We start from the raw sequence: 27,647 nt of genomic DNA, 5'->3' as shown, positions 1-27,647 counted from the left end.
CCACCCAGACATAGGCTGTGGGCTGGCCCCAAGAGCCCGAGCGCCCCCAAATCCCCCGGCAGAGGCACCACCCAATACCTGAGAGGGCCAGGTGCCCCAGACAACCAAGCATAGTGGGCCAGCGCATACCCCAGTGCCCCTGGCCAAGTGCCCCGGGAGCTCTCACAAGTCTGCAGCAAACCAGAGGTTGTCACACCCATTCTGTCAAACACTGATTGGATGTCACTAAGCAAGTTTACATGACTATTAAAAAACCCCCACATTATTTTTGTGTTCATCAGACCAAAAGCCAGCCTTGCCAAACTGGACTAACACACCCAGATTATATAGTTGGGGATCCAATCACTTCAGCATGTAAAAAATCCTGATTTTATAACTGCAGCCTCATCTGACAAAATCACCATATAAGTAACTCAAAGACATCGTTTGTGCAGAGAATTCATTCCATGTACCATGATCTCCAACAGAGGAGGTTAGAAGCAGCAGAATGTCTTGAGCGTTTTTCTCCTACTGTCCACAGCGTTGCAGCCTGAGACATACTTCAGTCAATAACTCGACTCCATTCCCTCTCATGTGTATTAGGACAGGGACATCCAGGTCAAACTGCAACTGTAGATCAACAGATGTAACTGTGCTGATTTAAAAAAAAAAAAAAAAAGTTTTGCCACAGAACCCTCTGTTGTGGTTGTTCTGTGTTTGTTAGTTTTAACCGTGGTGCTAGACATTCAAATCTTTATAGCCAGAACAATCACATTTCAAACTCCACCAAGCTGAGCCACAGTTGCACCACTAATGAACAAATTGGACTTGAATTCAAAAGTCACTGCTGCCATCAGATGGCTTCAACATGTTTATGCTGAAAAGCAGGTGCAGCTTCACCATTAGCATTTAAAGGCAGGTGCTGCGCAGAAACCAGGCTTTGCTCTACCTTGTTTCAGTTTGTCTTCACTTCTTTTGCTCAGCTTCAAATTGAAAAGGCTGTATGGAAGTCAGATTGGAACTGCACAAACAGACACACCACCCAACTTTAGAAAAAAATTCTTCATTAGCATGAATCTGTTAAACAATCAATGTGCCATTCATGATAGCTTACTGAAGTGTGTGTGTGTGTGTGTGCGTATGTGTGTGTGTGTGAGAACAGTGGAAGGTGGTCAAAGAGCCATTATCTTCAACAGGATTGGAGGGATGCAGATGGACACTATTCTGGCAGAGGGGCTGCATTTCAGGTAGATTAAATAAATAATTTTTTGGCCCTTCTGAATGTCAGCTGTTTTTTACAGTTTCACTGTGCAAATAAGTGTTGTGAATAAATAGTCACACATGAAACATATCATTGGAAAGCTGAGATTCTTGTCATTGAATGGTTTGAAAGCAATTTATGATACAATGACCAATGTTGTGGCAAATCACCAATAAAGGCTCCCAAGAAATCCACTGATCAAAAAAATTTTCCTACAAAACAATTGTACTGCCCTTAGTTTTACTCAACACTATTGACACCAACATTCATGCTAGGTTCAAAGAGAGCTGAATACCACTAATTATTTTAATGACTCATTGAGAGGGAGAGATTTCATAAGGTGGAACAGTAACAATTTTTTTATTGCCTCACAGCAATTACATTATCATCACAGTGGAAAAATATACAAAACAAAAAAATAGAAAAATTGATAAAAGTTTAAATAAAAGTGTCCTTCCTTTGGATGTGTGTCTACACTGTTCCTATGGGTATCCAGGTAGTACTCTGTGATCTTATCTGAGTATATGAAACATATCAATGGACCTGTGTCCTCTGAAGGCTGGCCACACCACATTCCTGAACCGTCCCCAGTCAATCGTTTCTTGGGTTGAATAATCAAAACCTAATCCTAGGGGAAAAGAAACCAATTTATACATACAGTGTAAGGGCAGCACAATTAATCGTATTTTGATCGTGATCATGATTTTGGTGGCCACAATTAAATGAACCTGATCGTCAACGATATTTACATTCAAAATGCGAGCTCTGCTGCCTGCACATCTAACCACACATGTTCTCAACCAGTAGTCTACCAACCACCAGGGGGCGAAAACATGGTTAAGGCTTCATTAAGCTGCTTAAATAACAAATGCGCAGTGTAAGGCAGCTAGCTAGACAGTCAAGAGTTAGACAGGGCGACATCGATTGTCTGGACTTGTTTTTGGATTCAGGGTAAGTGACGTTAAACAAGAACAAGTTATTTGCAAAGAGTGTAACAAAGTAGTGTCTACCCCGCAGAGTAACACCACTAATTTGTTCAATCACCTGAAAAAACATGACAAACCTAAATATCAGGAATGAAAGAAGGCCAAAGCTAATGTTAATTCACAAAATCCCCATCCGTGTCCAGCGCCAACCCAGACAACTATTACAGCAACCCTGCACCGGACAGTACCCTATCCATCTACCTCCCAAAGACACCAAAGACAGAGACAGCCACCACCAGTCAAACATGTCGCCACCATCGGCGAAGAATTGATACAGGGCCGCGAGTCGGCTCTGGAGATCGTCAAAGACAGCTGGCTCCATGCTCAAAAACTGTGGGCGTGACTCGACCCTGCTGCGTCCTCACTGGCCAGTATGTACTGTCAGGTTACCAGGGGACTCAGGACACAGGTGCAGGGTCGTGTGGGTTCCAAAGGTTTTATTATATAAAGGCAGCACACAGAACACAGCAATGCAGGGCGATCTCCTGGCAGCGCTAAAGAAAAAGGCTAAAAAAAAAAAACTAAGCGCTCTTCTCTGTAACCCAGCGGAGGAAGAGCGCAGCTATGAAAGGTACAAACATAAAACTCTCCAACTGGGAGGAAAACAAAAGCTATGAACATTAAACAAAACAAAGTCACGTTCTCCTAACGAGGCGGAGTAAAACGAAGACGCACTCTGACCAAACAGAGGCTCTATAACGATGAACTTAAAACTCTCCTTTAACGGAGGTGACTATGAAAAGTAACAACAAAAACACTCCTTGCAAGCGGAGGAAAAACAAAGCTATGAAACTTACCATGGTCAATAAATAAACTAAGGCTATGGGTAGGAATAAATTACAAAACAAGGAAGCACTGCAGGAGGATCGCTCACTGCAGGCTTGTGGAACTGTGGATCGAGGAACAAAGGGCTGGTAATGATGCTCAAGTGGTGAGGCAACATACTGGCACAAGACAAGGGAAACGCAGACTATTTGAACACATGAGGGACCAAGGGGAACAGGTGGAAACACTTGGGAATCAGGGAAGACAATGAGACGCTTGACACGGGAGGAAGGACAAGATACCTGAAACGAGAGGAGAAGGTCAGTGCTTTTTCAAAATAAAACAGGAAATGACGAGACAAGACATGGAACAGAAAATAAACCGTGACACTTTAAAGCACATGTGCCATTCACAAAAGACAGAATCCTGGCAGGACAGTTTAAAAAGATGGTTTGATGTAATGGGACTCAGGAGAGAGAAGCTGTGAAATCCAAAATATTTCCTAAATTGTGTCCAAATTTTTAAAGAATGTTTAACCACCAGATTTTTAATGAATATGAGTGAGGGAAGTGGGAGTGGGGATCATCTGACTGAAGCTCCATCCCTACCCAGTCAGGGCAGTCAGGTTGGGTGTAGTAAAAGGACCAAAAGGCAAGATAGCGCAAGTTAGCAACCCAATAATAGAAGCGAAAATTTGGAAGAGCAAGACCACCAGTAGCCGTGGTCTTTTGCAGGTAATTGTTGTTCAAATGTGGTCGTTTACCTTTCCATAAATATGAAGAAATAACCAAATCAAGAAGTTGAAAAAAGGAACCAGGGATAAAGAGAGGTAAGGCCTGGGAGAGGTACAGAAATTTTAGTAAAAAGGTAATTTTGACAGAGTTAATACGTCCAACAAGAGATAATGACAAGGGTGACCACTTTGCTAATATTTGTTTAATTTAATTAAATAACATGGTAAAGTTATCTTGGAATAGAACTTTGTGCTTTCTTGTAACTGAGATACCTAGGTAGGAAAACTTTTTCTCAATTTTAAAGGGCAAATTGGAAAGGTCTAAAGCTTGTGCGTTGTTAATAGGAAACAGTTCGCTTTTGTTGAGGTTTAACTTGTATCCTGAAAATTTACCAAGCTGACTGAGCAGCGAAAAAGGGGGAGGTAGTGAGGCGGTCGGATATGAGATAAAAAGCAAAAGATCGTCAGCGTATAGTGAAACTCTGTGCTCCGTGCTACCCCTCCAGATGCCAGATATGTCCTTGCAAGTACTTGAAAGTGCTGTTGCTGGCGTCTCATTGGCCATATCAAAAAGCATGGGACTCAGGGGGCATCCCTGGCGGGTTCTGTGACACACATTGAATGGTCTTGACTGCTGTGAGTTCGTTCAAATTAAGGCTGGGGGGTGTGAATAAAGTAACTTAACCCATGGGCCAAAGCTAAATTTGTCTAGCACAGCAAATAAGTACCCCCACTCTACCCGGTTGAATGCTTTCTCTGCAACGAGAGAGACAACACATTGTGGGATATCTTCAGAGGGAAAGTAGATAATGTCAAGCAGTCATCTTATATTGAAATAGGATTGCCTGCCTTTAACAAAGCCAGTTTGGTCTTTAGATATGATTGTAGGGAGGGCAGTCTCCAATCTATGGGCTAGTACCTTGGCTACAATTTTAGCATCCGTGTTAAGGAGGGAAATAGGCCTGTAGGAGGCACATTCAGTCGGATCTTTACCCTTCTTTGCATTAATGGTAATACAGGCCTCTGTAAATGATGGAGGAAGTGAACTTTGCCTGCAAGATTCAGAGAGGACTGAGCATGACCGTGGGGAAAGCAGTCGAGAGAATTTCTTAAAAAATTCTGCTGGGAATCCATTTGGACCCGGGCAGTTGCCTGACTGCATTAAAGAGATGGCTGAAGCTATTTCTGCCTGGGATATTGGTTCTTCCAATCTTTTCTTTATGTCTGATGAACTAGGGATGTTAAGACCACTTGGAAAGTCAGAAATTGCCTTAGAAGCACTCTGACAATCTGAGGTATAAAGCTGGGTGTAGAAGTCCCTGAATGCTTCATTAATTTGTAGGTGATCTGCAGTTATAAGGCCATTCTGGTAACCTGATCTTAGAAATATTATGTTTTTGCTTTAAGACCTTTGAGTTGATTGGCTAATAATTTGTCATATTTGTCTTCATATATGTAAAACATGTTTTTACTCTTTAAGTGATTGTTCAACTGAGCAGGCAGTGAGCAGATTGAATTTGGTCTTAAGTTCCAACTGTTTTTTATACAAATCTGGACACTTAGTCTGGGCATATTGTTTGTCAATATCTCTGATTTGGTGGGCAAGGTCTGATTGCTCTTGGTGAGATTTTCGCTTCACTTGAGCGGTGTAGGCTATAATCTACCTCAGAAGGTAGGCCTAAAGAACATCCCACACAATTAAACAAAAATTGTCAGGAGACCTATTTGTAGTAAGAAAAAAGGCTATTTCCTCCTGCATGAATTTGACAAAGTTATTATCCGACAGCAAAGTTGAATTGAATCGCCACTGTGTTCCTCTGAGGGAGGTCAGGGAAAGACATGGTCAGGACAATAGGGGTGTGATCCGAGATGACAATATTGTGATAAGTGCACGAATGAACCAGTGGAATAAGTTTGCTATCGATCGAAATAATCGATCCTTGAGTACGTGTGATGGACGTGTGAAAAAAAAGAGTATTCTCTGTCATATGGATGCAAAGAACGCCATATATCACAAGCACCATAGTTGATGAAAAAATCTGGAATAGAATGGGCTGACCTACTCGCTGTACTGGGGTTAGTAGAAGATCAGTCCAAAAAAACGGGTCTAACCAACAGTTAAAATCACCTCAGAGGATAAGAGAGTATGTATTAAGATCTGGGAGCAATGAAAACAGTTGTTCAAAAAAACCTACGTCATCCACATTGGGAGCATAAATGTTTACGAATACTACAAGTGTGTTATATAGTTTACCTGAGACAATCACATACTGACTGAACCTGTCGGTCACGATCACATTATGTTGCACAACATATAGGAATATCTTGACTGATGAGAATTGAGACTCCCCGGGCTTTGGTTTGAAAAGAGGAGTGAAATTCCTGCCCTGACCATTCTGACAACAGATGGACATTATCCAAGCTGGGAATATGGATTTCTTGGAGGAAAGCTATTCCTGCTTTAAGTTGTTTCAGATGTGGGAAGACCTTTCTTTTCTTACAGAATGTTTTAGACCCTTAACTCAGTAGACCTAGATGTCTGTTCATAGCGCTTGATAAATAAAGGACCTAAGCAAATTATTAAGAGATAAAGTGTGACTCGTGTATTGTGCTGGATTTGAAAAGAGTATTAAAAAATTACCGGCAGTGACACCTAACCCCAACCCACCCTCCCCAACCAAGACAGCTGAGAGAAAAAAAAAGCAGCAAGCTCTTTGGAACAACACATATTCTCCTTTCACACACATACATTCTCCTTTCACATACATATATTTTCAGTCTCTCACACAAATACATTCTCCTTTTACATACATACATTCTACTTTCACACACATACATTCTCCTTTTACACACATACATTATCCTTTCACACACATACATTCTCCTTTCACGTACATATATATTCACTCACACACACATATATTCTCCTTTCACGCACATACATTCTCCTTTTACATACATACATTCTCCTTTCACACACATACATTCTCCTTTTACATACATACATTCTCCTTTCACACAAATACATTCTCCTTTCACGTACATATATTTTCACTCACACACACACATTCTCCTTTCACACACACACATTCTCCTTTCACACACATACATTCTCCTTTTACATACATACATTCTCCTTTCACACACATACATTCTCCTTTTACATACATACATTCTCCTTTCACACACATACATTCTCCTTTCACGTACATATATATTCACTCACACACACACACATTCTCCTTTCACACACATACATTCTCCTTTTACATACATACATTCTCCTTTCATACACATTCATTCTCCTTTTACATACATACATTCTCCTTTCACACACATACATTCTCCTTTCACGTACATATATATTCACTCACACACACACACACACACACACACACACATTCTCCTTTCACACACATACATTCTCCTTTTACATACATACATTCTCCTTTCACACACATACATTCTCCTTTCACATACATACATTCTCCTTTCACGCACATATATTCTCCTTTCACGCACATACATTCTCCTTTCATGTACATATATTTTCACTCACACACACAGACACATTCTCCTTTCACACACATACATTCTCCTTTTACATACATGCATTCTCCTTTCACGTACATATATATTCACTCTCACACACACATACATTCTCTTTTCACATTCTTATATTTTCATTCTTGTGCATACATGCATTCTCCTTTCACACATATATTATCCTTTCTCAGGGACACAGGAAGTCCCTCTTTAAACAGGAAGTCAATCTCAAACCAGGAAATACATGCGCTTGCTCAGCTTAACCTAGCCATTAAACAGCAAATATTGAACAGCAAAACATTACAATGATGCTGTTCAAACTTATCATATTTTCCCAGTTTTTCATTTTGAGAGTAAGTAGCAATGAAAATGACATAAGATTGTTTTTTAACAATGTCTTACAATGTGTAACGATTGCTTGGAGAAACTACAGATTCTTTTGTTCATGGGAGGCTGTATGGAGAATCACATTCAAACCTTATCTGGATTTCTCTCAATCCCAAGATTTGTGGAGGATTCAAGAAATAGAGAAGCAATCAATACTTTACAGTCCTTACATGGATTTCTTAACTTTCTGCTGACTGCTTTTCAAACCAGACACCCTGAGCAAACAAGAGCCCTGTTTGAGAACAGATATGTCCTGTTGCCTCCATCTCTCCGGACTGAACATCAAGGCAGACCTCAATACAACATTTCACAAGAACAAATCTCTCATTTAGTATCACTTGGAATGAACTGGCATTGCAACATGCTTAGGGGTAAGCTGTCGGACTCTCTACAGGCACAGACAGCGCCTCAGCATTCAGCCACTGACATATGGAACACTGTCAAATGACAACTTGAACAGAGTTGTTGGTGAAATTCTTCAGTCTACCACAAATGCCGGTGAACGATATGTGCATGGTAGTCTGAGGTCACGTGGGTTACGCATTCAAAGATGGCGTGTTAGACCAAGTCTACAAGAAATCGACCCTCTTGGACGGTCCTTCAGAAGACGGCATGCAATCCGTCGGCGAATTTACAGTGTTCCAACCCCCAATCAATTTGGTGAGTAAATTACCAAGAGAACAACTTCTGAGTCAGAAGTCTTGGTAGAAAAATCACTTAAATATTTTCTTTAAATTACAGTAAATGTAACAAAAAAAGGTTATTAATTATTTTTTTTGCTATATTGTTAATGCCAAACCTTGGACAAGTGACATTTTACCCACAAATAATTTACTCTGATTTCAATTTGTTTTAGGCACATAGATGGAAACCACAAGCTTGTGAAATGGAGGATGGTGTTCCATGGCTGTGTTGATGGTTTCAGTCGAACAATCATCTACCTTCCTCTCTCGACAACAACAGAGCCTCTAATGTTTTGTCACTATTCATTGCTGGTGTTCAGAACTTTGGATTACCGTCTCGGGTGAGATGTGATCATGGGTTGGAAAACACTGGTGTTGCTCGTTTCATGCTGCACAGAAGAGGATTAAATAGGCGTAGTGTTATTACTGGCAGGTCAGTGCATAATCAAAGAATCGAGAGATTGTGGGCGGAGCTCAATCGAGTCGTGTCATTTTATTTTGTTAATCTTTTCAACTTTATGGAAGAGCATGGTGTATTAGATTCTCTAAATGAACTCCATTTATTTTGTCTTCATTATATTTATTTGCCACGAATTCGGAGGGCAGCCACTGAATTTCAAAACCAGTGGAATAACCATGGTCTTTCAACACAAGGTGGGCAAACTCCTCTTCAGCTGTGGCAAAGGGGCATAGTCAACAATGCAGGAATCCATAACCCAACTATGAATGGTATTTGGGACATAGACAGTGACTTTGGTACTAATAACACATCACTCTCAGAGTTACAGACAAACAATGTTGTTGTAGTTCCATCAATACCCTTCAGCAAACTTTTGATCCATTCGAAGACTATGGAAATCATGGTATAAATTTATTTTGCAACCTTGTGCATTTCCTTGAGAGGCAATCCTAAAATCATAGCACCAGGGTCCAAGAAAGAAAACCCCTCTCAGATATTTTAAGATTTGAGGAAGACTGAAGACAGAAAAGGTTCACACAAGATATTTACTTACTGTAGTTGTGTAATGCAAAGCAAAATGAGGAACTCCCTGCCAATCTTTGTGACAGTACAGCACTACACATATTGTCATAGTTTTAGCTCATAGTTGTTGTTTTCTTCCTTTTTATAGATGTGGGTATTAAGACATTCATAAACGTGATTCTGTAACCTAAAATGGTCATGTTTTCATTTTACAGCCATGTTTCTTACTTTAAATGTTCAAAAAAATTGTGACCAAAAAACTGAAACTTGTATGAAACTGAATTTCATTGTAGTTTTCAGCTCTGGAGAACTCAATAAATTTATTGAACAATTAATTATTCTAACAACTTGTTTTGTTGAATTGGATGACTCAACTGACAACATCAGTGGATCTCTGAAATGTCAGGAGGAGAATGACGCAACACAAAAGCATCTCAACAGAGAGAAGAGAAAAAAAATTCACTTTGCACATAAAGTACACTGACCCACTTAAACAAACTACACTTAAATAGTGTATGCTTAAACTGTAAAACAGTACAACAGAAAAAGTTTTACATCTTGATTTTAAAAAAAAGTTTACAATGTTGGAGAGTTGAGAGTTGGAGACAGGAAGGCTGCTGGAGGACCACCGTGTACGAGGCTTACCGCGATGGCTCTGCCTGCAATGAAGTACCTGTCCTCTCTCATGGCAACAGAAAATAAAATTAATATACATTTGACATTGCATGCAACCAAAGACTAAACACAAACCTGTGCAATCATATAAAATATGTATACTTTATATCACTAGATTCATTTGAATTCAGCATCTCAGTGACATCAAAACATACCAGTACTGTCAAGGGCCAAGTTAATTTTGCCTTCTTCTCCCTCAAACATTGGAGACTGGGGCAATGCTTCTATTAGAAGCCGTAGAAATTCTGTTCTTGGTCCACCCAAGTCCACAGCCTCCTCAGATACTCCCATGTCATCAGAAAACCTGACTGAAATAGTGAGATATGGATCGTATGTCCCTCGATTAAAACATCTGATGGCTTTACCTACCTAAAAAAAATTGCATTTTGTACTCACCTTTCACTCTGCAGGCTTGCTAGGATAGCCTGGTTCAACTCCTCTTCATCGGAAGACGTGTCAGACAGTGCAGCCAGCACAGAAAGGTAGTTGTCATAGTTTGCCGATTGTGTTGAGGTTGAGGGTAATGCAGAACAATGACTTGCTAGAACACTGCTTCGGTAGTGTGAGCTTGGGCTAGTTTGCCAATTCAGGACCAGAGCTGGATCAACTGAAGTTGCTGATGAAGTAGAAGGCTGACTGGTGGAGGGGCAGCTTTCCAGTGAGCTTACAGGCAAGTGACGAGAAGAACTGCTGTGGTTGCAGCATGCTGCAGCATGCTGCTGTGGTTGAAGGACATAGTGCCTTGGTGTGTCAAGACGGGCGTTTGAGTGAATAATGCTCCACACCCAGGTGATGAGGCAGAGGGGTCAACTGCAGAAGTACAGGTTGATACAGAGGCAATCGCTGAACATGGGTCTTGTCTTGGGAGTGGGAGATGAGAAGCGCAGCTGCCTTGCTGAACCAGTATCTTCTTCACCATTGTTGTCTTCACTGCTGTAGCTTGCAATGTCATCCTTGGAAAGAAAAAGAAAGTAAATAATTACTGTTCATTCTTTAAAAGTGAAAAATCTCCCATAAAGCAGTGTTTCCCAACCCTGGGATTATTGTCACAATGTTCTGCAGGTTATTTCAGATGTGATGCAACATACCAAAATTGGCTTTGATGGTCTGATGTACAGGGCTTTTGATTTATATACTTTAAGGATGAGAACTGCATCCAGCTCCTGTCCAACACGCAGTTTTGGCAAAATCAGTCTGTTGCCACATGGCATCAGAAACTCTAGGCTGAGAAACTGGATAAAATTGCAAAAGGTAGAAAAATAGTTTTTTGAAGAGGACATAATGGACAAGACACACTGAAACTGATGTGTTGACTGTCCATTTACCATTTGTCTTTTAAGATAGACAGTAAACCAGCAGCCAGAAAAAAAAAGAGAAATTTAACAATGCCACAAAATTAAATGTATTAGTATGAACAATGAGGCTAGTGCAGTTTAAGTTTTGTCTGCTGTATATAAAATCTTATTTTATGACACTTTCACTACTGGAAATGCCAAGAGATGTCCTTAAATTTTTTTCATTTGAGTAGAATCCCTTCATCACAGTTTAGACTGGTGCACAGTTTGCTTACCTCACATCAGCAGGGATTTTTTCTCCAAAGGCATCCCTTATTTGTTCAATGACAGTTTTCTGATCCCAGGATTTATGGAATTCAAATCCATTCAATATGTGTCCACGTTCATGTAGCTGCTGCTTTGTGCGACGCTTGACGACAACACAGCTTGATGGCCTTGGAAGGAGGATGATATCTTTGTTGAAAGTATCATGATACAGAGTTTTGGTCCTGGAAAACCAAGCAGACATATTTTATATGTATTAATTCTTCATTGCATTCTGAGCACATTGACCCATAAAACATAACAAAATTTATTAAGTCGTAAAAGTTGGCAGTCAGTCATTTCATCATATATGTTGCTACAACTACGGCAGGGTATCAAAAATGTTCGATTCAGCTGCTTGCCGGTCGCGGGAACGCGCATAGTTCATTTTGGACCTGCCGAAATTTGGATCCCCTGGCTTTTTAGCCAGATACACTGTTACATGTATGGAATTCATGTTCATATGTACAAACAGACCTAAATACAATGTGTGTAACCCCATTTGACCATCAGGTGCATCCCCTGCCAAGTATATCTGAGATATAATTATAAGCAACTATGCGCGTTAATTAATTAACTTAATTATATAGCCTACATATCACAGCTTAAACCGACAAAGAAAAAGTCAATGTTTTCAAGCCGCATTTGCGTTAGAAATAACTACAATAAATTATCGGTATGGTTCCGCCTTAGTAATGCGCGTTCCCGCGACCGGCATGCAGCTCTCGGCAAGCAGGCACCTGAACAAAACCTTAGAAGAATAAGCTAGTCAGAAAAAGCTTTAAAACTTGATGTTACCGGTGCTATAGTGAATTCTATCCTTATGGTTTTCTTTATAATAAAAGACAATGGGTGTTTTATTTTTGTGAATATGACCAGAAGTACATTACTCATTATGACTGGCTTGGGTAGGAACAAAACATTAAACAGCTGTTATGTTAACTGCCGGACAAGCCAGCACACCGAGTGTCCTAGCGAATTTATGCATTACAGACCAGCTTTTGTTATGTGTTTATCGTGAACGTTCACATCGCGATGACGATGAAAAGTCGATTAATCGTGCAGGCCTACACAACATGAGGCAAATGTATCTTTCTTTATCTGTCCATTGTTCAAACAAACAGAAGCACATGGCTGATTATTATGCAGAATGACATCATCGAAGCGTTCACTTCGGACATTTAGTCAAACGTCATACAAATGTAATATTGGTTTCAAGTCCTGCATTCCTCATAAAATGTGCCTCAGGTATTATCATTGTTTATAAAACTAACAGACTGATAAGATATAAAATCTTTTGACTAACTTACAAGAGGCTGGTTTAGTGTGTTGTGCCAGTTATACCCATGGGCTAACGGTTTAGCTGTCTGCCGTGCTATGCTTAGTAACTTACGTTAGCTCCAGCATTAAATTATATAATTTATATAGCTCTACAATTCATATCATGTACATGTAACTTAAAACTCATACAGACATTTTACACACCACCTCGTGCTCCTTTAGCTGTCCCTCAGCAACATTTTTAAATGTCATCGGCCCAGCGATACTAAATTAGCCAGGTTAGCCGTGGACAGCGCTGATGCCAGTCTAACATGAAAAATAAACAATAAAGCAACATAAGAAAGGGATAAACTTACAGCTTCCAAGTTTGAAGTGAGCATCAATCAATCCTTGATCTTCATTAAACCTTCTTGGAACTGCCACAGGAACGCAGTCTGCAGTAGTTTTCACACGTCAGTTTTTTTCAGTTGTTGTGGGGTTATGTCCATTTAAAATTAAGTGAATACACTCAGCTCCCCTGTTATCTGAGGCGGGGGGCTCTATTAAGCCGACTAAAGAGTTTCAGTGATTAGCTATCAGCTTCTACACAATGCTAGTAATGCCATCGTATGTGAGAGAAACAATGGCGTTAACAAGAGTAGTCCCACCCAGTCCCTCCAATCACAGCACACATAAATTAGTTGCCTTCCTTTTCCACTATACTGACTTCCTTTTCCACTATACTTTCTCTCACACACACCTATATTCTCCTCTCACACACACATATTCTTCTCTCACGCACATATATTCTCCTCTCACACTCACACATTCTCCTCTCACACACATATTATCTTCTCTTACACCCATTTATTTTTCTTTTACATTTATATATTTTCTTCAGACATACATATATTTTTTAAATGAAAAATGTAAAATAAATGTTGTAAAAAGAGAATGTATATGTGTGAAAGGAAAATGTATGTGTGTGAAAGGAGAATATATGCGTGTGAAAGGAGAATATATGTGTGAGAGAGTGACAATGTATGTATGTAAAAGGAGAATGTATGTGTGTGAAAGGAGAATATATGTGTGTGAGAGAGTGACAATATATGTATGTAAAAGGAGAATGTATGTGTATGAGCTGAGAATATATGTATGCGAAAGGAGAATATATGTGTGCGAGAGAGTGAAATATATGTATGTGAAAGGAGAATGTATGTGTGTGAAAGGAGAATGTATGTGTGTGAAAGGAGAATGTATGTGTGTGAAAGGAGAATATATGTGTGTGAGAGAGTGACAATATATGTATGTAAAAGGAGAATGTATGTGTATGAGCTGAGAATATATGTATGCGAAAGGAGAATATATGTGTGCGAGAGAGTGAAATATATGTATGTGAAAGGAGAATGTATGTGTGTGAAAGGAGAATGTATGTACGTGAGAGGGCCAGAATGAATTATGTCTTGTACGGCCCCTCATATCTTCCTGTCTCACTCACATCTAACTATTACTCTCGTGTCATACACAAAAAGGGAGTCAGCACCTCCTAAGAAAAAAGAAATGTGTAGACCTAATCTAACAAATGTGAGCTCTAAGATATGATTACAGATAACATAAAGCGTCTATTTCCAGGTTATGTAGAGTTAAAATTGTCTCCCAACGTAAACAAATGCTCACAGGTGAAAAAATGCATTGTCATAGTGTTTTTAAGGGTCGTAATGCAGAGCTAGACTATATATTAATAACACTCGTAACAGGACAGAGCCTCGTATGAAGACAGAGGGAATGAGTAAATTCAGTTTTAGATACATTATTTATGCAAAGTGACCAAACACCATAAGATTTGCTTGTAATATTAGTAATAGTCTGTGAAAGCTGTCAAAATATTCGAGCTTTCCTTGTCGCCGTGCCTCTCTGCTGAGGAGATCCTTCGTCTGGTAGCGGTGTAGGCGGAGTAGGACTGGTCGCTGCCGCTGTCCAGGGGCAGGTTGTAGAAAATCATCCTCAAACTCTGAGAGTTTAGGGTGACTTTGTCTGGTTGACTTTAGGTTTGGCCGGTTCAGTTTCCTCCGTTTCGGATCAGTTGCCACAAGGGAGTAGCAGGTCCATATGTAGAGTTCAGATGGGACCATTGTCAGAAAAATTCTCTCAAAATTAAGCTCAGAGTCGCTGGATACGATTAACACAAAACACAAAAAAATTTTTGATTGTTCCACCATCATCTTGGCAGGATGGGAATTCCAGAATTCCAGAAACCTGGTCAGTTACCTGACTTTGAGTCCTGTAGTGGTTCTGCTGCTGATGCAGTTCATTTAACCTGTGGACAAATGTTAGTAGGAAAAAGCAACATATCATCTTTACAATGCTCTACATTCAGGAATTGCCTTTTAATAGGTCCAATTCCCATGTTCATTGGTCTTTCATATGAACGCAAAAATAATCATGAACAAATCATTGAGAATTCACTCTGGGTCATTCAAAGTACTTTGAACTTTAAATGTTATCTGTATCATCGTCTCCATCATCCATGTGTAGCTCGTTGTCATCATCACCCTCTACCTGTTGATACATTATGCAGGTAAGGGTGGTTTCAATCAGTCTTTGGGACAGTCCTCTCAAGCATGTGATACAACATCAAGCATAGGTGGCTACTATGGCTGTGACAACAGACAGAGACCAAACCACTCTCCATCATGTCAGTGAAGGGGTCGTTGATCCCTGAGTTTTTTATCAGCTCTGCAGAGAGTGATGCGAGTCCGTCTTTATGATTCTGCCATCTGCGGAAGTATTGTTAGGAATAAAGGAACAGAATAAAGTTCCAAACATTTTAATTGTTCAGCAATGCCTTGTAGATGTAATTTATCCAATAAACATTTTTATTTATTGTTGCCCACCAGAAAAGAAAAGATTCAAAGTCTGCAGTTTCTTGATTTCTAGCTTTAAATTCATCTGGGACTCCGAATTCCAATGCTATCCAGGTACACTATGTTGTCAAATGAACCTCCAGACGCAGTTGAACGCTTGAGACATTGCAGCTTCTCACCCAAGGCCTTAAAGTCCCCCACAGGGAACAGACGGAAAGGCATCAGTAGTTGGGCTATTGTGCAGCTGCCAGTTAGGCGGAAGGACGGACCCCAGTTTCATATCCCCACACAGCCACCAGAGGTCTGCTCTCATGGAAGTCTGGTTCCGAAACCAAGATGCTGAGTAGTTACCTGCGTCCTGAGTGACAATAGATGGATTCTTGACAATTATGTGACATGAGTGTACCCACATTCTTACCTGTACCCCTGTGGATGAAACATATATAAATTACCCTTATAAGCCAACGCTGAGGGCGGTACATCTCTTTTCTTAACTGCTGGGAACAACAAAGAGAGAGTTTTACATTGCTCTGTGTTAGGTACAAAAGATTCATTATACAATTGTAATGCAATTATAATGCTTCATTTCTAAATTTATATTCTGGCTTTAGCACATTCAATACAATTAGATTGGTTATTTTGTCATGCTGTATACATTCTAACAAAATTCCAACTGATACACCGACGATTCTTCAGAAATTTTGTATTAACATACATTTCACATATGTACTTTTCAGAATACACATGGGCTTTTTGGTTGTCTTTACATAAAATAATTGAGCATAAGTCAATGTCAGCCACCATCTATTCCTGCAACAAAAAATAGGTTGACAAGTTGTCTGTTGGACCTGAGGGACCTCCTATCTCTGTGGTCAGTCTGGGTCTGTGTAATTCATTGTAATGCATTATCTTTTAGTTTTTTTATTAATCTGTGCTTAATCTCATAGAATTAGCAATATGATAATAAGAATATTGATTAACAATACACAGCTGGTTCCTTTTAACCTACAAAATCCTGGTAATCTAAATGGATGCCACGGCTGCTGTCTGTCTATCCCTGTCTTATTTTAGCCACACCCTATGTTCTCGTTTTAGCCGTTGTTTTCTACTTTAAAACAGATATTTCCCATACTGTCCTCTTGCACCTAATCAATTTTCAGTGGAGTTATTGTGAGTTCTACTGAATGAAACACTACTTCTGTCGTTATGTCACGAGCAACAACCAGATTCCAATGTTCACTTCAACTCAATTAGTCAGTAATACATTTTTCTGTCGTCACCATCAGCAACATCACACACCAGCAGCTGTTTCACTCTGATACATACATAGCAAATAAAACAACACTGCAGCAATGAAGCAAAAACCAACAATTTAACAAACAAACAATCAGACGAACGAACAAACAAACATAGATGGATTTAATTCTTGCGATCTTCCATCGCAAACTCTCTTAAGAAAGATTCCGTTTCTAACGCGCGGCGCGGAGTTATTTATTCCTGTAGTCTTCTCACACAGACTATGGACTAACCTTTTCTGACTGCATTTTTGTTGTCCTTGGTTAATCCCACCACTACACAGTTACCAGTTAAAAGGCTGACCTTTTCTGACCGTTTCATTTGTGGGTTAATCCAATACAACATACAGTTACCAGTTAAAAGGCTTCTTTCCTTTGCCTCACCTTTTCTGACTGCTATTATGTTTTCATGGGTTAATCCTATACACAGTTACCAGTTAAAAAGCTGATCTTTTCTGCCTGCTTCTTTTATGGGTTAATCCAGCACAATTTACACACAGTTACCAGTTAAAAAGATGACCTTTTCTGACCGCTAATTAGGTTTCTATGGGTTAATCCTATACACAGTTACCAGTTAAAAAGCTGACCTTTTCTGACTGCTTCTTTTATGGGTTAATCCAACACAACCTACACACGGTTACCAGTTAAAAGGCTGACTTTTTCTGACTGCTTCATTTGTGAGTGATCCAACATAACTTCTACACAGTTACCAGTTAAAAGGCTTCCTTACTAAGTTGCACTCAAAATAGTAATATTCTTAGGAAAATAGCAACGCCCCAATTTAGTTAAAGGCCTCTAGTTTCCAACAATTGTTAGTTAATTAATCATAATTTTCCCTAATAATCACACTATTCCTCACCAACAATAGTAACACAAAGGGTTCCTTACCATAAATCCACTGGTAAGTTCAACAACGAAGAATCCAGCGAGTCTGTCCACTGATTCAAAAATAGATCCTGTCACCTTTCCTCCAGCCAGTGGCAGCCGGCCTCTATCAGAAACTCTGCTGAGAGGACTTCAGTTAGGAGTCCTGGACTCCCCCGTGCACGGTTTCAGCTCCGATTCTGGAAGGTGGAAAGGACTTAGAATCCGGCTCGAAGGACCATTATGTCAGAAAAATTCTCTCAAAATTAGGCTCAGAGTCGCTGGATACGATTAACACAAAACATTTATTTCTTGCAAGAAAGAGACAAGTCCGCACAACCTGTCAGGAAGCTGGCTCAGAGTTGTCTCCCTAACCAAATGGCACTATTGCTATTTATATTGTTTATACTTGCTGGCCACACAATGTTATGGGAAAAGGACATTCAATGTTATGGGAAAAGGCGCATTTCTCACCATTTAATATTATGGGAAGATGAGTTCAGACAGTCAAAACACTTTTGCTTGCTACATAGTATTATGAGAACCAAAAGACAGGAGGAGTCCTCCCCCCATCACAGAAACTCTTATTCATGCAGCTTTTCTCATAGTATAACTATATAAATTTTCTAACAACCATCTTCATTGATAGGCTTTACTTTATACACAGGTAAGTCTCACATCTTTTCCAGGATTTCATACATGCACTTATCCACAAGCTTGTGTTTATTCTGCAGCCACAGGTTTCTTGATCACCTTCTTCTAGTATTACTCTTACTGCTTTGTCGAAGCGGCACTTGTCAGCAACTTTTTGGCAATTTCTGGTGGCAATCTGATAACTCTCTTCCAGGCGTGCTCAGATCTTTTACATGTTGAGAATGGGACTTGGGAGAGAGACATCTTTGACTGGCAGACAGAATGCAATATCCACTGGCAACCGAGGTTGGTGCCCAAACATCAACTCATATGGGCTGAAGCCAGTGACATCGTTTTTGGTGCAGTTTTAGGCATAGGTTAATGGCTTTTTACGTAGTCTCGCTAGTGGCTCTTTTCATTGTTTGTTAGGGTTCCCAACATGCTTAGGAGGGTTCGATTAAATCTCTCTACAGGGTTTCCTCTTGGGTGATGCGCACTTTGGTGATACCTGCTAAGGCGCAAAGTTCTTGGATGAGTTTGGCCTTGAAATCCCTGACCTGATCACTTAGTAGCCGTTCTGGAAACCATAGTACACCAAGAACTGTTCCCACAGAGTTTTGACGACCATTTTAGCCTTTTGATCTTTTGTTGGTATAGCAATGGCGTACTTGGTAAAATCGTTTGTGATGAGCAGGATATCTTTTGTGTTATGACTGTCGGCACGAGGGACAGGAAATCAATGCACACTAGTTCCAATTGTTGGGTTGTTTGGATGTTCACAAGAGATGCTGATTTTAAAAAAAAAAAAATTCCAGTTGCATCTTCCTTCTGTCACAATGTCAGTCTCTGCGCCTCACAAAGGGGCGATAATAAACTGGAATTCCTAAAAAGGACTTGAAATTGCCATGGGTTTGAGGTCTAGGCCAGGTGCGGAGTGCACTAACCATGTCAGGGTCAGTCTCTGCGCCTTTTCTTGAGACAATGTGACCGCACAACTTGATCTTTTGCTCTCCATCTGCAGCCATTTCTAGCCAGTAAAATCTTGACCTAACCAAGTACAGGGTTCTTTCCAACCCCATATGCTCTATGTCTTAATGTAGACACTTGAGAATGTTAGCTCAGACAGACTTGAGGGCAACAAGTTGGTAAGTAACATCTCCTGATTGACATCTCCTGAAGACCATTTCGCATTTCCGACCATTTCACATTTCCAGCCTTTTCCTCTCTTTGAGCAGAACATATGGTTAGTTTGGGTCAGCAAATCAAAAGACAGGTGCAGGCGTTTTTTGGCATTCAGGCGTCCATTGTTCGTTAAAGAGTTCCTTGGGGTTGAAGTACCTAGATGTCTTTTGGCCCTTTCTGTAAGGTAGATATTCTTCAGTAAAGTCATTCAAGGGTTTGACAAATTTTGAATTGTCTCTGACAAAGCGGCGATAATACCCTGGAATTACTAAAAAGGACTTGAAATCGCCATGGGTTTGAGGTCTAGGCCAGGTGCGGAGTGCACTAACCATGTCAGGGTCAGTCTCTGCGCCTTTTCTTGAGACAATGTGACCTAGACATTGCACCGAGGTTTGGAAAAAGTGGCACTAGGTTGGTGAGAGTTTAAGGCCGTTTTCTCTCAGCTGCTGGAGAACATAGTTTCATGTTCCTCTAATGAACTGGAGAATACAATGATGTCATCTAAAAATACAAGTACTTTTTTCAGATTGATGTTACCCATGATTTTCTCCATTAATCTTTGGAAAGTGCTGGGGGCATTGGTTATACCCTGGGGCATGCGATTGAATTCGTAAAAGCCCAATGGACACTAAGATCTTTACATCTGTAAATCAACTACATGATGTAGTTAACTGTACAAAAACGTGTAACTTGAGTGATTTATTTATTAATTTTTTTTAAAGTCCAAGTGGAGCAAGAAGTTCTACAGAAAACAAACAAGGTAACAGGAAGTGATGCAATAGATCTTATCGCAAATGGTCAGTCAGTGTGAAGTGCTACAGTATCTTGTTGTCATATGTGTCATATGTGCTTGAAACATCAATCACTCTGGAGTAAACGAAACAACTTATGTTCATGTTTTTCCTTAAGTTGTATTTTATTAGAAATGTTTAAAAAATTGCTATGCAATTATTTTTGCATTTCCACACAGTTCAGCATGTTTTTTAGATTGGTACATCCCTTATGATAGTTTGATAGTTTGATAGTTTGCGTCTTGTTACCCTCCTTAAAGGCCCCACTCCTCCACCCATCTTAGTTACGACTCTTTCCATCTATGAGATAGACTGCATTTGAGCGGTGTGTGTGTGTGTGTCTGACTTGCTGGCAGTTTGGATCTACAATACTTTGTTGGTGACTGCTGACTGAATAGTTGTTTGTGTGGTACATTGTGTGGTACATCATGTGCGCATCATGTGATCGTCATCTACAGACTGCAGACATTTAGCTGAACAAGCAAGATACTGTAAGGATTGTAAGATTTCTGTTAACTGAAGCGCATGCGCTGCACTGGTTTCCCTTTACACCCTGGAGAAAATGTTGACGTGCAGTCTCTATTTCTATCTATATTGTCTGCACCAACTACACCAAGTCTAATTCCTTGTAAGTGCAAACCTACTTGGCAATAAACTTGATTCTGATTCTGATTCAGATTTTTTAGGTTGAACTAGTTTTTCTGACTAAATGTTGGGCCATATAGAGTAGTACATGAAATACATGGCCTTACCTTCTTTACAGTATCCTTAGCTAAGAAACTGCGTGAGAGGAGAGTACAGCAGAGGTGCTCAGTACATTATAGAAGGTCTCCCAGCATCCAGGCTCCATAGCAGCATGAGTAAGGGGTGGTTTAATGTCCGAGCAAGTTCTAACTTTAAGCTTTATCAAAAAGAAAAGTTTCAAATCTTGTCCAAATGTTTTTGGACTAGAATAGTTTCCCAATTGTATCTCAAATGTTAGTGTAATTTTAAGTGGGTATAATCCAAAAATCTTTCCAAAAATCATATCTTTGATATGTTGTTTGCTGCAAATGTTTTTTTGTATTGAGACAAGCGGCTCATATTTTCAAAATGATATGGATAACTCTTATCAATGAACTTCATGCAAAGTACAGAAAAGAGAAAGAAAGTCCACATTTGGGGTGAGGAACTTATATCAGTCACACGGCTCCTTGCAATAAGCGTTAGTTAATAGGTAATAAAACACTTAAGTATTTATAGCATGTTTACTGTATGCCTCATAACATTGTGTTGGGGCTAATTTAAGTGTAAATACAAGCATCATAGACATGTTGGATATATATATGTATATATATTGGACATATTGGATTATAAGACCTGCATTAACACTTACATTTTATGCAGTCTTTATAAACATAAGTAAAACCCTTAAGTTTCGTATGAACTGGTCTTTTTTTTTATTACTTGGTATTTGTTACTAAGCCATACAAGGAGTAAACTTCATCCTTGAAGTTTCGAGGAGCCTCTGAATCCTGAGGCCACTACACTGCCAGTGAAGATGCAGAGGAGCATAACAGTTGCATCTTTTTTGTTGTTGAAATATTTACTATTGGCCGCTACATATTTTTTAAAGCATCTTTTGTAAAGGTTTAGGCTGTGGTGCATTTTGAGATTTTCTTTGTGTAAATAAGTTTGAATGCCTGTGCCTTGACATGATATTCCATGTTATAGGATTCCATGGTTCCAGTACCCTATCATCTATGATATTAGAGCTAAACCCAGGAAGATCTCATCTTTGACTGGCAGCAAAGGTAAAAAATTCACTCACAACACAATCTTAATCAGCTGTTGTTTGCATTGTTTAGTGTTGTTGTTTACCTGTGATCCAAATAAATACAAGGAGGTTGTCACGGGATGCTAAAGAAACTCTGCAGGGTGCTTTGAGGTTGCATACTGTAATGGACTCTGTAAACCACAGAGTATAGAGATGTAGTATGGAGCATGTAACGGACTGTAGCAGCTTCTTTGTGGAGACTATCATACTCAAGACAGCAAGTTGCTTCCTCAATAATAATCCCTGAATCATCAGTGACCTGAAAAATCCACTGAACATGAAGAAGATTCTTCAGAGGAGATTAGAGAGATCACAAGCAAAAGGTGAAAGAGGATCCGACTGATGGAAGCCTGGACAAAGCCAATGAGCTGGACATGTTTTTCAGTAGGTTCAGCTCAGATCAACACTTAGCATGCTCCTCCCCTGCCTCCAGCAACACAGACCTCACACCCTCCCTGTCACGCCTCCATAATGTCACCCTCCACCTCAGTCATGGAAATTAGCACATCCTCACCAATATCTCCCTACACATCAGGACACACTGAGGCCACCTCTGCCTCCCATCCACACTGTCTGTCTCCAGCAGTCAGATGAAGAAACAGCTGGAGAATGAACAAGACTGCAGGTCCATATGGTGTCAGCCCCAGGGTCCTGAAGGCTTGTGTAGAACAGCTATGTGGAACTCTCCAGCACCTCTTCAACCTTAGCCTAAGTCTGGAGAAAGTTCCAGTGCTGTGGAAGACATCCTGCTTTGTTTCAGAACCTAAAACATTTATTCCTTGCAACCAAACATCTACATCTATTGTTTTTGTTTTTCAACTAAGGCACCTGTTTGATTAGTTGATTTTGATCGGATTACATAAATCTCATCCATATTCCCACAATGACTACAGAGCAAATGCTCTAACATTCCACATCATGAAAGTTCTGGTGAGACTATTATTGTGTCACCTCAATAAGCAAGTGAAAACCTTTCAGAACCTACTACAGTTTGCTAATCATCCTGGGGTTGATGTTGAAGATGCCATCATCTTCCTGCTTCAGCGAACCCACTCTCATTTGTACAAATTAGGCAGCACTGTGAGGATCATGTTCTTTAATTTATCCAGTGCTTTCAATAGAATTCAACCTGTACTGTTATTTAGGAAGTTGCTGAAAATTCTGGTGGATACCTCCACAACCACCTGGATTATTGACAACCTGACAAACAGACCATAGTTTGTGAGACTGAAAGGTTTAGTGTCTGAGAAGGTGGTCAGCAGCACATGAGCACCAGAGGGGACTGTACTCTCATAGTTTCCCTTCACTCTGTATGCCTCAGACTTCCAGTACAACTCAGAGTCCTGTCATCTCCTGAAATACTCTGATGATTCTGCAGCTGTTGGGTGTATCAAAACAAAACAAATAGATTAAAGCAGCAATGATCGGGCCCGAGTACGTGCGTACCATGACATCTGTTGGAGGAGTTTGATCATATGCGAGGTGTGGAAGCAAAGTGACGTTTACAACCACCAGCAGGGGGCACTATATGTGAGTGTCAGTATGTGCATATGTACGCCGTCAGGGCAGAGTCACGGGCAAGCCTATGAAGTTTGGTGAAGATCGGACAACGAATGCAGAAGTTCTAAGTGACTTTGTGTTTTGTGGTGAGCAGTAGTGAGTCGTCAAAGTTTGAAGGTCTGTCACGGCCACACCCTTCAGACTTTGGAAAAGATTCTCCTAACTTTTAATCCCCCCATGGCTGAAGATTAACCTGAGCTTTGAAACCGTTACCATTACATATGTAGGAGGAGTTCGATCATATGCGAGGTGTGGAAACAGGCAAATTGGCGCCAATTTGCATCTTTCACTCAAAATGGCTGACTTCCTGTGGACCTGGCACCATGACATCCCAAGCTTTTTTGTGCGTTTGGGCATGACGATGGCGTGTAGCAAACTGTCGTGTACCGAACTGTCGCCTACACAGAAAAACACAAAAAAAAAAAGAGAAAACTACATGCAGGGGTGGAAGGATCTCTGCAGATAAACCGCCGTCATTAGTCAGTGCGGTTACATGCGTGCCATCGGATCCGATTAATGGCTAAATTACAATAAGATTGAGTTATTCAGTTCATGCAGACACCTTAATCTGACAAGACGCCAGGATAACTCAATCCAAATGCCCACTGAATGTGCATGTAGACGACAGTGGATCGGATCAAGCGTTCTGCGCGTGCTCGAGATTTTTTCGATGACGATATTACTGTGGTTTTCGCCGCCGTCAGAAAGAAACAAACAACGCGATGGAGAATGCGCCGTTGTGCATCGCGTTTGTACCATATCCATGCTCATCAGAAATGTAGAGGGACGTAGCTTCATCTTGCTCTTCGTTCTCCATCTTTCTCAAATGCCTTAGTGTTGTTGTTGTTGGTAGTGAAGACGTCACCCGGAAGTGGCTCTGTTAGAGATCGTTGAAATGGGTACAGTGCTACCTATCATATTTCATGCTTTGTGCCAGTGATTCGATTCATTCACCGCCACATATCCAAGGATAATTACCCTTGCTCAAATAAGGAGCATAACCCAACTATAGCTATAATAGAGTTAATCTCACCATGTAGACCCACTGAGTGATGATTGATTGGGATTTCTTTGTATGAGTCTATGCGTTGTTTTTTTTTTTTGTTCTTGTAATATTTGTTATATTTTTGTTTTGCTCTTTTAATACTACAACAAAACAAAAATTTAAGAATATGTTTGTGTTTTTAGATCTGCAGATGGTGAATATAGCAGTACGAGTGTTGTCCAGACCCATGGCGTCCAATTTGCCGGTCATGTACCAACAGCTGGGGAAAGACTACGATGAGAGAGTTCTGCCTTCTATTGTCAATGAGGTCCTCAAGTCTGTGGTGGCAAAGTTTAATGCCTCACAGCTCATCACACAGAGAGCACAGGTGCCTGGACTGATTATAGTATTTATTCAATATATAATCAATAATCCTAATAAATTCATGTAATGATCAACTGTTAAAGGTCTAACTCCTTTTCATTACATTATGAACCACAGCTCACACTGTTCTGTATTGTGTAGGTGTCTCTGCTGGTGCGTCGAGAACTTTTTGAGAGAGCCAAAGACTTCAACATTATTCTTGATGATGTGGCCATCACTGAGCTGAGCTTCAGCAGCCAGTACACGGCTGCTGTGGAGGCCAAGCAAGTTGGTAAGGCTCAAAACGCTAGCGTCAGCATACAATGGATCACCCTCACAGTGTGTCAAAATTTGGTATTTATTTTATATTCTGTAAAGCTTTACACTTAAAGGAAAATGGTTAATTAACAGATACACTAACGAGACTAGGAGGAGTTTGATCATATGTGAGGGGTGGAAACAAAGCAACGTTTCCAACCAGCAGCAGGTGGCGCTATTGGTGACTGTGAGTATACGCATATGTACGCACTCAGGGGAGAGTCCCGGGCAAGCCTATGACGTTTGGTGAAGATCGGACAATGTATGCACAAGTTATAAGTGACTTTGTGTTTAGTGGCAAGCAGTAGCGAGTTGTCAGAGTTTGAAGGTCTGCCACGGCCACACCCTTCAGACTTTGGAAAAGATTCTCCTAACTTTTAATCCCCCAAGGTAGACGAGTAACCTGAGCAAGTTTGAAACTGTTAGCATTACATCTGTGGGAGGAGTTCGATCATATGCGTGGTGTGGAAACAGGCAAAAAGGTACCAATTTGCATCTTGCACACAAAATGACCGACTTCCTGTGGACCTGGCACCATGATGTCAAGAGGTTATTTTGTGCGGCTGGGCACGATGAAGGCGTGTACCGAATTTTGTCTGCCTACGCAAAATGGCACGGGTAAATTTGTTGGGGGCGCTGCAGAGTAATTTTGAATCAACTGCTCTAAAAGGTAAAGGCCACCAGGCCAAACGCGCCTGGCAAAATTGGTGAGTTTTGGCACACGGGAAAGCACCGAAAAATGCGGAAAAAGAATAATAGGAAGAACAATAGAGCCTTTGCTGCTTTGAAGGGTCCTAGTAATAATAATAAAACTAACTAAGCATGAAAACATTTATTTAATACTTCCTAAACCTGACCAACTGAAGCCCAGGTCATTTGAAGCTTAGTTAAATCCAGATGGAGACCTTTTTTTTTTAAACAGGAAGTGTATTTGCTTTGAAAATAGAAAAAAAAGAAGCAGTTAAAGGTAGATGCAAGGTGCTGGTTAACAGACCAGAGCAGAAGCAAGGATGTGAGAATGCTTGAGAAGCTTTACATGGACTGAGAAAACCATGTTAATATTACACTTTGGTCCTAAGCTGCAGCCAGAAAGTTACCTGTAAAAAAATAAGTTACCTGCACATAGACAGGGCGAATACATACGTGATTACAATCTTTTGTTTAATCATTTATTTGTTAAGAGAACATTTTGTGTTGGTGGAAGTGTAATGTGTGTGAATACAATGCATAGATGGACAAATTAGCTATTTTCTTCGATGAACTTTTTATCAGCAGAGACTTTCAAATGTGGGTGCAAAATACTAGTCGTGTTAAAGCTCTAATTTTAAAAGATTGAACTGAAAAAAAAATTGACAAAATGGGACATTTCTTTAAATCTGTTTTGATCAAGCAGGTGTAGTGAGGATGCTCCTGTGTAAGGGACTCAAAGTTGATGAGAACAAAGTTATCCAAGCCATACTTTACTGTAGATATTAGATGTTTCACAAGGAAAATTCCAAAAACATGAGTAATACTAATGTGTGTCAAAAAGTGGAGCCACGTCACAGCCCATGCATAGTAGCAAAAACAGGGGGCAATTCCACCCATTTCATGAATTCAGGATGACTACAAACACCTGAACAAGAAGCTGATGACAAGTGCAGAATGTGGATGGCAAGGTGTGAAATAAATGACTATATATGTGTATATAAATATACATGTATATGTTTGCTTACACTCCTTTATAATAACACATTGCTTGCAAAGGTCACATTTAAAAGGTCTGTCAGGCAGACTCCTTTTCATGGATTTTGCTGGACAGCTGTATTTGGTAAGAAAATAAACCAGCTCTTGGTTTACGGGACCTTTTTGTTAGCATTCTCAACAGTTTTTGTTTCATACCCTCTCTGTACCCCATCTTTGACAATCTGAGAAGGCTAAACTGTGTTACATGGGCTGTAACCAGCTCTGCTTTTTGAGGTGCATAAATATTACAAATGTTGTTTTTTTTTTTTTTTACATGTCTTGGATCCCTTTAGGGATGTGTCCCAGTGTGACTCATTGAGATGGTATCAGCAACAACTTCCATTGATTCTTATTGATAGAACCTCCCGTCTGTGTTTATACCAGCTGAAGCAATCA

At 40.1% G+C, this 27,647-nt stretch overlaps 1 protein-coding gene across 1 annotated transcript in view; it reads left to right on the top strand.

Annotated features, from left to right (window-relative positions):
- phb2b (prohibitin 2b) overlaps positions 1 to 27,647 on the top strand; it is a 33,065-nt gene that overhangs the window by 2,666 nt on the left and 2,752 nt on the right. The window contains exons 3-6 of the mRNA XM_072390234.1: positions 1,142 to 1,226; positions 22,198 to 22,277; positions 25,049 to 25,233; positions 25,371 to 25,500. Of these exons, the coding sequence (XP_072246335.1) occupies positions 1,142 to 1,226; positions 22,198 to 22,277; positions 25,049 to 25,233; positions 25,371 to 25,500 (480 nt within the window). The remainder of the gene's footprint in view (positions 1 to 1,141; positions 1,227 to 22,197; positions 22,278 to 25,048; positions 25,234 to 25,370; positions 25,501 to 27,647) is intronic.

The sequence above is a fragment of the Leuresthes tenuis genome, unplaced genomic scaffold, assembly GCF_036924035.1.
Source record: "Leuresthes tenuis unplaced genomic scaffold, fLeuTen1.0.hap1 SCAF_7, whole genome shotgun sequence".
NCBI classification, from domain to species: domain Eukaryota; kingdom Metazoa; phylum Chordata; class Actinopteri; order Atheriniformes; family Atherinopsidae; genus Leuresthes; species Leuresthes tenuis.
This window is presented reverse-complemented; position numbering and strand designations above follow the sequence as displayed.